The sequence below is a fragment of the Scardinius erythrophthalmus genome, assembly GCF_964197995.2.
Source record: "Scardinius erythrophthalmus genome assembly, chromosome: 24".
In the NCBI taxonomy this organism is placed as follows: Eukaryota; Metazoa; Chordata; class Actinopteri; order Cypriniformes; family Leuciscidae; genus Scardinius; species Scardinius erythrophthalmus.
Window position 1 is genome coordinate 26,149,841 of NC_138244.1, and position 12,824 is coordinate 26,162,664.

A 12,824-nucleotide genomic window follows, 5' to 3' on the forward strand; every position below is an offset into this window, starting at 1 on the left:
AGATCTTCCCACACAACGGGTCCCGTTTGGTCACTTAGATTCTCAATGTTGCTCAAATAGAAAAAAGTACCTACATTGCTACACTATTGTGTAGAGCAGAACTGAGCGGCTGAGCCTGGTTTCTCTCAAGGTTTAGTTATCCATTCTGTCACTGATGGAGTTTGGGTTCCTTGCCAGTTGGGGACATTTAATATTCAACAATATTATTGATTTGCCTGCATTGACACCATTATATGAGATCTGAGCTGGACGATGACGTCACTGTTTTCTCCAGAGCAGCTATATATATACAAGTTTACTAAATTAATAACTTAATTTACAACAAAAATGAAACATCACTGAACTTACTAAAGCTGGACTATGACACTATTGTCTTCTAGATCTGCTGTACATCAGAAACAAACTTTATTGCATTATTTTCCTGTTATCTCTGTAAAGCTGCTTTGAAACACTCTGCATTGTAAAAAGCGCTATATAAATAAAGGTGACTTGACTCGAAATAGACCTTTTTCTCCCAAAATTTCACAAATGTGACTGCAGCTTAATGGTGGTTTTGTACAATGCTTAAAGAATTGGTCATCACATCCAGATCAGGCTTTTACAACTTTTAGGACGGTACATTTAATTGTGAAAAAAATAAAAAAAAGTATAAATCACGTCTTAGGATGTTCAAACAAATCTGCACACTAGAACCTTTTCCATAAAAATAAAAAAAATTCTCTTTTAACAATGCATTTGTTGTCACTAAATAGATTTTTTTTTTTTTTTTAAAAGAAGATCTTTAAAAATGTCCATTGAATAAAAACAACATTTACAAAATGTCTCAGTCCTGAGGCTTCATGAAGGCTCTTTTAGGTTGATAATCAGCAACATTGCAGTTGACGTCCTCTTCTGTCTTTGTAATAGCGGAGCGATCTCGTTTCTTGGCAAACTTTTTTCTCATGCTCCCAACCAAACTTTCATATCTGAAAGAAAAAATAAATAAATCAATGTCTGAATCTGCTCTGAACATTACAGACATCAGGTTGAGATGTTTCCTCTCGCACCTTCTAGCCATCTCTTCGTCTGTGATGTCGGTCTCCATTCTGCTCAGAGTCTCGTCCTCCTCTTCATCCTCCTCCTCCTCTTTGTGTGCGTTCATTAGCAACATTAATTTCTACAAAAAATTCAGTTTCATGGTAAATGAAGAACATTCAATGTAATTAAGATATTTTTTTTTTTTTACATACATTATCACAATGAATAAATATTTCAGATTTCAGGACGCTAATGAAACGCAACCAAATTTAAGACATTTATCGGTTAAAATTTTACGAAATTCCATTTTTTGCACACAACATGAAATAAAAGAGTTTATCATCAATTTAGAAAGACGCAAATGGAAGGAAACTTGTGGACTCGCACGTCCATTAAAGTTTTCAAAACTTGTACCTCAACGTCAGGATTGAAGCCTTTGAATGACATTCTGCCATAAACCAAATCCTCACAGGGAACGTAACTTCTCTCCTCCACGATGTGGTTTCTGGTCAGAATAAAAGTGGCTAGTTATTTTTTTATTCTGATACAGAGCTTGATTATATGATTCATTCAATTTCAGAGGCAGAGTTTAATAAATCACGCATGACACATCAGATATGTGGGACATGGTATTTGGTTGCTTTGGTCTCATTTAACAATGTCATTGTGCATTGCAAAAAAAAGTTTTTCTCAGGACCAAGTTTTTTCTACAGGCCATTTTTGCAAAGACTCTTTATCAGCGGATGCTTTGGTGATCTTCACTGTACATGAAGGCGGTTCTTCTCAACTTCACATTCATCACATTAACTATCAACATTTTCCACTCACATACACAAATAGCCTTTATTTTGAACAGAGAAACCTCGCTAACTTATTTTTGGCTTGGTTTGTGGAAGCCCATTTCCATCACACAAGAAAAAAAATTGTGAAAGTCAAAATGATAAAAATAAGTCATAATAATGGCAATTCAACTTGTGATAATCATGGCTTTTTACATCATAATTATAACCTTGTGTCACAACATCGACTTTTTAACTCGTAACTAAGACTTAGTATCTCATAATATTGACTTTTACTCTCATAATTATGACTTACCAAAGCGTAGTGTTTTTTTCTTATCTCATGTGGCAGAAATGGGCTTCCATAGATATTTGTTATGTAACACAATGACATTCATGTGACTTAAAGGTATAGATCACCCCAAAATGAAAGTGCTGCGTACAACTAACCCTCATGTTGTTCCAAACCTGTATGAGTTTCTTTCTTCTGCTGAACACAAAAGAAAATGTTTGTAACCAGACAGTTGATGGTAGCCATGACTTCACAGTGGGAAACAAAACAAAAGAATACGATGGAAGTCAATGGTGCCACACAACAGTTTGGTTACGGACTTCCTTCAAAATATAATATTTTGTGTTCAGCCGAAGAAAGAAACTCGTGCAGGTTTGGAACAACTTGATGCTGAATAAGTGATGACAATGTTCATTTTTGGGGTGAACTATCCCTTTAAGAGTGTAAATAGTTTTCTGAGGACAGTGTGTGAGTGTCAGTCAGGTCTCACTCTTTGGCCTTGAGCTCAGGAAGGTCCAGGAACCAGTGATCATCACTGATGATCCTCTTCTCCTCCTCATCCAGCTGCTTCTTCGCCTCTGCATCTAAGCCTCTCTGCATGAACTACACACACACACACACACACACACAGTTCACAGTGGACCACGTGACTGCCTTCAGCAACGCCACGAGACTCAAAACAAAACCGAACTTTAACATGAAGACATCTTATTACAAGTTCAATCAAAGGCTCGTCACTGAATAACTCTGTTTTCTGAATATCATATATCAGAGCTGATTCTGATGTCTGCGAGAGTCGCGGCTTCTTACCTTCATTCGCAGGAGATTTTTAGACAGTTTCGCTGCACCATCGTTCGCCATTTCAGACCAGAGCTAAACTGCACGTTTTAATGTGAATGAATTGACGTAAAGCGTTTTTCTTTGATTTATGTATTACATGGGCACCATAACTGTATGCGGCACAAGACGCTAAAATAAATACTAGTCCGCATGAAGTCTGCGCACGCGCTGTCGCAAAACGTGCCAGACTCGATTAGTCGCACAGCAGCACAGCTCGACCGACAACATTTGCTGTTAAATGATTTGTAATACAGATCTAATAGTACAATAATGTTCTGAATTCAATAACAGCTCAATTATTTGTAATATGATTTAGTTAAAAAAAATATTTACTAGACATAATTTCAATTAATGTATTGATTACTCATGTCTGAGGAGCTCTAGCCCCCTTGCTATTTGGCAAGTTGGCAACACATGATTTTACTTTTAAAAATGTATCACTAAACACATTCTTGTATATTTCACCACAGTGAGGATTTATTGATGCGGGTTTGGTTAGTTAAACAGACGTTTTTGCTTACAAATCGCCTTGGTGTTACACAGTTCAGTTAAATGTTGACATGAAAGCTCTGTACAACAGCTGCAATGTATTTTCTTATTGGGGGTTTCCATAAAGAGAGGCATCAATTATATTATTTCAGCTAGTATTTTTGTATTTTTTGCGTAACTAACAGTTACTGCTATCATAATATATAGATATCTACTGATATACAAATGGCTGTTTAAGGATGTTTTTTTCATCACCACTTTTACCACAGGGCTGTTTTATATATTTACCTCACTATCAAAAAATACCATAGTGCCACCATGTTTTTGACATGTACTGTAATACCATGGGTGTTCTTTAAAGTACCTTTGAGGACCTTGTAAATACGATGGTACATGTGGTAATTATATGGTGTGTATCCAAGCCTTATTAATATTCTGTTTTTTTTTTTTTTTATGGGAAAACCTCCATCACAGAGTGACAGAAGCCCCGGAGGAGAAGGAAAATGGGACCAGCGGACTTCTGGGTGTCTGGATTGGAGGGAGGGATCGCCTCAATCATGTGACATGCTGAAAGAAACTGCTTTCTGGAGTTTAATTAGATGAAATAATTAAGATGGTCACATATGCATAATATTTGTTGTTCTGGGACAGTATGAAGTATTTAATTTAAGTGATTATAGTGAAAGATGCTGTCACAAAATGATAAATATTGTTTGCACACCTGTATTTATTTATTTTTTTTAGTTTGTTTGACTCTTCTCAAAGCTTTATGACAATTACGGTTAGCAGTAGATGAGACTAGTTATTGTGCCCAAGCATAGTATCTGATGCTTCCATGAAAGACTCAGTTTTGGAGATATTGGCACAAAAACATAATTCGCATTTTAATATTGACGTACAAATCATTATCTGGGGGCTCGTCCGGCATTTTTACACCAGGACTTCTTTTTCCCAAAGCAAGTATCATACACAGAGTGAATCACTCAGTGTGAGTTTTTGTTAGTGTATACATATATCAAATACAAAACCAAATGAATTTATTAAAAAAATTATGTTTTTTTAAGAATTATCCCATTGTGGTTTAAAGTTTCAATATGACAATTCAAAAACAGCTTGAAACAGTGTAATTTTAGTGTTATTTATATACTATTATAGTATTTATTAATATTTTGAATTAGCTATTTTCAGTTTTCATTTAAATTTTAGATATAATTTTTGCAATATTTTATTTTTTATTTCAGTTTTAGTTTTTCAGTTAGTTTTTTTTTCTCCAGTAATTAAAGGTACAATATGTACGAATAAAATATAAAATATACATATAAAATATTCAAAAAACACTTTCACAGTGTGATATATTTCATGCAGTTGTGTACTTACATTATCCCAAAAGTTCCCAAGGATTTGTAAATAAATTTAGTTTTAAATAATCATCCCTTGTCATTGTCGCCTATCAATATCCTCGGTTTCCGCTTGTAGAAACCATATACAGGTGCTGGTCATATAATTAGAATATCATCAAAAAGTTGATTTATTTCAGTAATTCCGTTAAAAAAGTGAAACTTGTACATTATATAGACTCATTACATGCAAAGTGAGATATCTCAAGCCTTTATTTGTTATAATTTTGAAGATTATGGCTTACAGCTTGTGAAAACCACAAAATCAAAATCTCAGAAAATTAGAATATTACATGAAATCACACAGTAATTACACAGTGATACCATGGTCATTGAACCAGGTTTTGGTTCTGTTAGCAGTGTGGGCAGGTGCAAATCCTGCTGGAAAATGAAGGAAGCATGAAGTGCTCTGAAAATGTCCTGGTAGACGGCTGCGTTGAGTGGACAGCACAGTGGACCGACACCAGCCAATGACATGGCTCCCCAAACCAACACAGACTGTGGAAACTTCCCACTGGACTTCAAGCATCTTGGATTGTGTGCCTCTCCATTCTTCCTCCAGACTCTGGGACCTTGGTTTCAAATGAGATGCAAAATTTGCTCTCATCAGAAAAGAGGACTTTGGTCAACTGTGCTTTATTAAATCCAGAGTCAACGCAGCCGTCTACCAGGACATGTTCAGAGCACTTCATGTTTCCTTCATTTTCCAGCAGGATTTGCACCTGCCCACACTGCCAAAACAACCAAAACCTGGTTCAATGACCATGGTATCACTGTGTAATTACTGTGTGATTTCATGTAATATTCTAATTTTCTGGGATTTTGATTTCGTGGGTTTCATAAGCTGTAAGCCATAATCATCAAAATTATAACAAATAAAGACTTGAGATATGTCACTTTTTATGTAATGAGTCTATATAATATACAAGTTTCACTTTTTTAACGGAATTACTGAAATAAATCAACTTTTTCATGATTTTCTAATTTTATGACCAGCACCTCTATATATATATGTACATAGATCCTCATTAGCGGCCGTGTCAATGGGCTGCTATGCAAGTCTATGTGCAAGACACTAATGAGGAACTATGTCTATCATAGGATCTCGCACATCGCTGTTATGTCGTTCAGTCATGATGAGTTATTCGATTACCAGTTGAATAGTCAGTTCACGATTACTGATTGCGAGTACAGAAAATCCAAAAGGAAAAAACTTTAACGTATATAAAGTGAGGCAAGCAGGCTTTGGGAAAACAGAGAAATAAAACAAAGATCAACATCGGCGTGGTGTTTTCAGGATGGAGAGAGCTTCGCGACAAACTTGGACTTGACAGAGACTCTGCTCTCGCATGTGTTTTAATAGACAGGTAAGCAAATATATTTTCTACAGATACAGTTATATTGCACCTTGTTTGTACTTCAGTAACACTTTTTATTAAGTCTATGGCAGTGAAATTAAGTACAGTATGTTTTGAAACAAAAATATTGAATTACTTGCAAATACTGTGGTTTTGTTCAAATTTACTTTTAGTACGATTGTTTTAAGTGTGTAAAACTTATAGTCACATATCAGTTACAATATAGCATTACAATTCACGTTCCTTGCAGCTGATTCATTACAATGACATAAAATAGTGTGATCAAACGAATAGGTAATAAAAAAACGAATGTGAACATTCGTGATCATGATTCGTAAATTATACGAAATATACCATAAATCTCTGGATGGTGAAAACAACATCTCCCATCGCTCCACTCTCCTTCACAGCGTCATCAAGCTTCGCCTGGGTCATTGTTTTGAGAATGCGACCTCTGGCGAAGAAAAATTACATATTGTAGCTTTAAGTTGAACTTATTAAATTATTTTATTTCAGTTAGTTGCATTGGCAACATTTAGAATTTTCTGAAAATTTTTTTTTTAATTTAATTCAGCTTTATTTCAATTAGCGAAAATTATTTTTAATAGTTTTAGTTAACAGTAACAACACTGGATTGAAATGTTCACAATTGGTGAAAGCAATTCAGACTAACTTGTGAAAGTAAACCACAGACTTTTCATTTTCTCCGTCATCCAAGATAAATGGAAAAGGTTTGCAGAGAAACTTAAATATGAAATAATACAAATATGGGCAGTCACACTTTATATTAGGTGTCTTTAACCACTATATAAGTGCAATGTACTTATTGTGTTGATGTTGTATTGCAAAACACCTGTGCTGGTTAGTGGTATGTAGGCTTGTGGGTGGGTAAAGGTGTAAGGGAGGGTCAATAGTGTAATTATAGATGTAATTACAGAAATTAATTACATATGTAATTAAATGCAGGTATTTAAGTATGGTTACACTTTATTTCAAGGTGTCATTGTTACAGTGTAATTATATATTTAAGTACTGAGTAATATTAAGCGACAACATGTACTTATTATGGGGTTAGGGTAGGATTAGGGTTTGGTTGAGGGTTAATTGCATGTAATTATGCATAATTTATAGTTATTATTACTAATAAATTACATGTAACATATGTCACAAGGACACTGAAAAAATAAAGTGTTACCTTAAATACAATGTAAAAACATGTATGTACACAGAAAGCGCATTGTTGCTATGCAGTTGCTAGGGTGTTCTGTGTGGGTGCTGGGGCATTGCTCGATGGTTCTTAGTGTGATCTTAGTTGTTGCTTTCTGGCCCGAGTCAAAACAGCCCAGCCCAAATTCTGGTCTCTGGATAGGGCTCAAGTCTTTCCTACAATGTAAGTCTGTGGGACTTTACACTCATTAGGCGATTTGTTCAAATAATGTTTATAAGCACTACTAAGTTCCAGCTGTCACTGATTATACAAACTCTTGCACCACCAGTTCTTTAAGGGACACCAGTGACGCCTGTCCGTGTGGGGCGTCTCGAACTCTGGTCAGCTCGTCTTGTAACTGGGCCACGGGCAACTCAAGACTGTATCCCAAATCAACGAGAGCCTCCAGCAGGGGCCCGTGATACTGCCGGAGCTCGTAGCGCCTCACTGTGGGGAGAGCTCTTCTGCCAGTCTGAAACGCTGCGTCGAAGTCCTCCAGATCCCGTTGGCACACCAGTATCGCGCACAAGGTTGGTATCACCAAAGTAGGGTTGTGAGAAGACAGTTTCTCCTGAAGTATTAGCGCCGCCTGGAGGTCCTCGAGCGCTCGGGAAAAGCGGCCCCCGCGCAGGAGGTTGTATGCAGCTTTCAGTTCCTGATGAGTGAAGAACGCCTGGAATGCATGGGATTTCCGGACAATCCGGAGGGAGTAGAGCTGAGTGAGATAGTCTCTGAGGGCCACGCGCCGCTCGGCGATGTTCTCCTCGGAGAAGTTGCCCGTCATCTTCTTCCTGGGCATCACGATGTCCTCCATCTCCTCACTGAAGTCCAGCAGGAGCTCCTGGTGAAGGTGGAGGAAGTCCGAGTAGCGCCTCTCGATGGCCACACGCTCACAGTCGTAGCTTCCCGAGCGGATCACCACAATCTGGTACACCTGAAGGACAGAAATCAGCCGTGAACGTAGACCTATAGCATTGCTGGTTGTAAAGACATGTACAGCTAAAAAAATTGGATCCTTATGCCTAATGACATTGTACGATTTTGGGCTGTCCCAGATGAAAGATGACCAGTCTTGTGATTTCTGTGGCTGTGGCTCCTAAACGCTGGCTCTATGTCGTACAGTGAGAGAGGTTCAAAGACCAAAGATAGCCTGCAACGATTTTCTGACAGTGTCATAAATTTAGCATGATGTCACAGTGTGTTTGCTGCTACTAGCCAATCAAAATGCAACATGACATGGCGTATTGATCAACGTGACACGGCGCTAAAGCTTAAAACTACTTTCCCGAAGCTCCATTTGCAAAATTGGCTTGCCAAGTTAGTCTCTAACCACATTTGCTAAAGTGCGATTCATCTTACTCTATTTGTTTACCACTAGCACATGCTTGTGACGTTTTATTCTTCTATATTAACTTGCGTCGTAGCCTACGATTCAATAGGTGTCATCATCGTACAGTCTACATACATGTCGCACCAAGTTTATTAGATCCAAGTGTGATTTGTGATGATCTTATAGGATTGCTGAAATCGCACAATCTGTATCAGGCATAAGGCAGTGTTGTACTTGGGACCAGTCTTGAGTCTTGAGTCCAGGACCATGTTTTCATAGTCTTGGTTTTGTTACTGACTCCGCCTTGACTTGAGATTGAGTCTCAAACACTATAACACTGTGGATTAGTTTTGTTGTCTGTTCCGACTTGCTCATATGATCTGCTCTGTGTTATCGTGTCTCTAGAGCAGAGTTGTGGAGATTCGTGTGACATGAAGAGTAACCAGGCTTCATTCACCCCAAAACACACTGATTTACATTGCCTGAATCAGTCAGAGCCTCTTCTAGTCTCGGCCCGGACTCAAATGAGCTGGTCTCGACTACAACACTGCCCTTTATTCCCTTTAGGTTTCCAAAAATAATAATCAAATAAGAACCATACGCTAATGTTGGCTGAATGTGCTCTGTTTGCTGGGTGGCGATCTATGGAAGCTTGTTTCCACCATGGATTAATTGCAACTTTATATCACTAAATTCTGACTTTATAACTCGAAACTGAGAGTTTATATCTCACAAATCTGACTTTTGTCTAAGAATTGTGAGATTCGGCAATTGCGGGGGGAAAAAGTCGAGATTGCGAGATTTTTTTTTTTGTATTTATTCTGTGGCGTAAACGCTTTCATATTGACAATCCTTTTTCCAAAACAAATGAATTTGGATGTAAAATGCAGCACTTTCTTTGATTATTAAGTGAAACATGGAGAAGGGGAGCAGTTAAAAATACGAGGTCTTGCTGACGTCAGACAAAAAGGAAAGTCGTTTAAGCAGCAGAGCAAGCTATTACAATACGATTAAAAATATATAAAATAAGGAAATTATGAAGTCGTAATTACAAAAATATCAACTAAAGTTCGATTTAAATCTGTATAGTTATTATAAGCGTAGATATACCACGTATTTGGAGACGGGTTGCTCTCGGATGCGGGCGCTGGGGATGTCGAAGTGCAGCTTGACGCTCCTGAACTCCTGCTTCACGGCTCTCCAGTGTTGCTGCAGTTCTGCTGTGGTCAGACAGGAGGCGCTAAAGCCCACATCAGCCTCTTCTGCCAGGACACATGAAATCAACACAGTTCTGATGCCACAACACACACACTCAGATGCTGCTCTCATTATCTCACAGTTACTGAACACAGATCGACTCAAACTGACCAGTATTGAAGAATGGCTCCTGCTGTGGTGAGGATTGCTCTGACGAAACTGTTTCTTTTGCAGTCGCTGTCATGGTGTCATGTGGTTCTAGTTCTTCCTCCATAACAATGTGCTCTAATTTAGCTTTCTGCAAAGGAATTTAACAGGTTATTACCACAACTCACATCGAGTCATCATTTCACATTACATAAGCATGGAAGATGAGGCAGATCCATCTCTAAACTCTACACGCTTTTTGGATGATGAAAAATGTTAATTTATGAATCATTGTCCTCAAAGGCTCTGAATGAATATATATATATATATATATATATATATATACAGTACAGGCCAAAAGTTTGGACACATTACTATTTTTAATGTTTTTGAAAGAAGTTTCTTCTGCTCATCAAGCCTGCATTTATTTGATCAAAAATACAGAAAAAAAAAATGTAATATTGTGATATATTATTACAATTTATCACATGATCCTTTAGAAATCATTCTAATATGATGATTCATTATCAAAGTTGGAAACAGTTCTGCTGCTTAATATTTTTTCATAACCTGTGATACTTTTTTAGGATACTTTGTTGAATAAAAAAAAAGCAAATGTTTTAAAAATAGAAATCTTTTGTAACAACAATATACACTACTGGTCAGTAATTTGGGGTCAGTATTTTTTTTTCTTTCTTTTTTTGAAATAAATCAATACTTTTATTCAGCAAGAATGTGTTAAATTGATAAAAAGTGATAGTAAAGAAGATTTATATTATTAGAAAATATTTTTTATTTTGAATAAATGCAGTTCTTTTTAATCTTTTATTCATCAAATAAATTAGGCAGCAGAACTGTTTCCAGCACTCATAATAAATCATCATAAAATAATGATTTCTAAAGGATCACGTGATAGACTGGATGTCACATGTGACACTGAAGACTGGAGTAATGATCCTGAAAATTCAGCTTTGCTTCACAGAAATAAATGAGAATTTAAAGTATAATAAATTGAAAACCAATTATTTTAAATTGTAATAATATCTCACAACATTACATTTTTTTCTGTATTTTGATCAAATAAATGCAGGCTTGATGAGCAGAAGAAACTTTTTTTAAAAAACATTAAAAATAATAATGTGTCCAAACTTTTGGCCTGTACTGTATATATGTACACATAAGATTCAACTCAATTACTCAAAGTCAGTTTAATGTAGTTTAAGTTGAAATTACTATCCAAGTTGATTGTACTTAAAATTTAAGACAGTACCTTTTTTAAAGTATATATTTTGTGTATATATATATATAATAAAGAATCACACTTTAACTCATCTGGTACTATCTTCAAATTTACTTTAATATGCAAAAACATTTTTAGCATTATAAATACTTTTAATTTTACTGTATGGCCCTGTCAATCAATGTCAGTTGTGGCTCTAAATGATGAACCTTTAATGATGAAATGATTACATAACTAAACTTATCCATAACTCTCTAGGTCCGGGGGTGGCTCAACTTACCCCATTGACATATCTTAGCATCCAATCTCTTCTTGTAAGGCGAAAAAAAAAGAATGATTGTGGAACTGAGTATTTCCTGTAGAAAGTGTGTTACTTCTCCTTCCGACTTTACCACTGCAGACTAGCAGATTTTACACTAGCGTACAAAACTGAGTAAAGGAAACCAATTCATGATGCTTTGCACGTACACATGCATGAAAGCTTCTATAGTGGTTCTTTCTGATGGAAGAAAAATTGTAATGACAAAAAAAAAAAGTTTAAGTTATTGGATCCCAAAATAACACAACATCAGATGTATATCCCATGCATGCATGGGGAAGTAAAGGCACACTTCCCCAGGAAATACAGCTATTAATAAACCTCTGAAGGAAACGGCTCACACACGTGCTGATAAGACTGATGTTGTGCAGGTCACAGAAGATCTACCGATTGAGAATCTGACATTAATCTGGTCATGTGGTTCATCATCTACAGCACAAAACACTGAAAATAAAGAGAAAATATTGACCCACCTGTGCAAACCGAGTTCCAGTAATCCGCAAACGCTAAAACTGCTTTGTTGTGTTTCCAGAAGTGATCATTTTCATGTTTTCTCTTTCTGTTGTTCATGTAAAAGAATGAAGCTGAACTTTGTTCTTGAGGAAGTGAAACCTGAAAGAGGGAGTGTCATTTTTCCTCACATTGTATGTTGAACACATTATCATTGGTGTTCATGCAGTTAATCTACACTCAGCCGTGCAGAAATCTAGTGACTGATGTGTGTCTGGTAACATTTAAATAAGGAACCTAATGTTACATCTTCCCCACACTGTTACACCACCAGCAGAGCAAACACTGAGTGTATCTTTGTATTTGTATTATGTATTTTTCCAATAGATGGAGCTGTTCAGTTAAACTATGGTCAAGTAAATGGCAGGCCGTTCTGGACGGTGATGGTCTATATACTTATTTTATTAACATAATGCATATAAATGAGCAAGTGCCAGTTAACATTATGGATTTAAAAGCCATTTCCTACTAAAAGACTTTTCATCCAAGAGTGGTGTTTCTGCTAACTGTGTCTGACTATTACAACTTGTTACAAATTGAAATAAAGCACATTTAAGATCAAAATAAAAACAGATGGAAACCTTTACATTCAACAAAATGTTGCCTTATGGCTGGAATAAAATAAGTTTGAAGGTGAAGTACTAAAATTACTAAAACTACAGCGGAAATAAAGATAAAATAAAGCTAGGTGTTGGAAAAAAA

General features: G+C 36.4%; 2 protein-coding genes across 3 annotated transcripts; both read right to left on the reverse strand.

Moving 5' to 3' along the window:
- Nucleotides 1-590: 590 nt before the first annotated feature.
- mphosph6 (M-phase phosphoprotein 6) lies at nt 591-3,139 on the reverse strand. Its single transcript, XM_081355483.1, has 5 exons — nt 2,899-3,139; nt 2,579-2,691; nt 1,432-1,522; nt 1,047-1,156; nt 591-965 (listed from the first exon to the last, which is right to left on the reverse strand). The coding sequence occupies exons 1-5, from the start codon at nt 2,947-2,949 to the stop codon at nt 824-826; spliced, it is 507 nt and encodes a 168-aa protein (XP_081211609.1). The 5' UTR covers nt 2,950-3,139; the 3' UTR covers nt 591-823.
- Nucleotides 3,140-6,153: 3,014 nt separating this feature from the next.
- On the reverse strand, nt 6,154-12,192 carry snx20 (sorting nexin 20). 2 transcript variants are annotated; one of them, XM_081355934.1, is made up of 4 exons: nt 12,086-12,192; nt 10,078-10,204; nt 9,820-9,971; nt 6,154-8,313 (listed from the first exon to the last, which is right to left on the reverse strand). In XM_081355934.1, the coding sequence occupies exons 2-4, from the start codon at nt 10,178-10,180 to the stop codon at nt 7,645-7,647; spliced, it is 924 nt and encodes a 307-aa protein (XP_081212060.1). In that variant the 5' UTR covers nt 10,181-10,204; nt 12,086-12,192; the 3' UTR covers nt 6,154-7,644. The 2 variants fall into 2 exon arrangements, with proteins under 2 accessions (XP_081212060.1, XP_081212061.1); XM_081355935.1 differs by lacking the exon at nt 12,086-12,192 and adding an exon at nt 11,574-11,587.
- Nucleotides 12,193-12,824: the final 632 nt, after the last annotated feature.

Coding starts and splice junctions, on each gene's coding strand:
- mphosph6 (XM_081355483.1), bottom strand. CDS start 2,949: ATGGCGAACGATGGTGCAGCGAAACTGTCTAAAAATCTCCTGCGAATG. Junction 1,157..1,431: donor GCTTCAATCCTGACGTTGAG/GTACAAGTTTTG, acceptor AATTTTTTGTAG/AAATTAATGTTGCTAATGAA. Junction 966..1,046: donor GACGAAGAGATGGCTAGAAG/GTGCGAGAGGAA, acceptor TTTTTCTTTCAG/ATATGAAAGTTTGGTTGGGA.
- snx20 (XM_081355934.1), bottom strand. CDS start 10,180: ATGGAGGAAGAACTAGAACCACATGACACCATGACAGCGACTGCAAAA. Junction 9,972..10,077: donor GGAGCCATTCTTCAATACTG/GTCAGTTTGAGT, acceptor GTGTCCTGGCAG/AAGAGGCTGATGTGGGCTTT. Junction 8,314..9,819: donor AACCCGTCTCCAAATACGTG/GTATATCTACGC, acceptor TCTGTCCTTCAG/GTGTACCAGATTGTGGTGAT.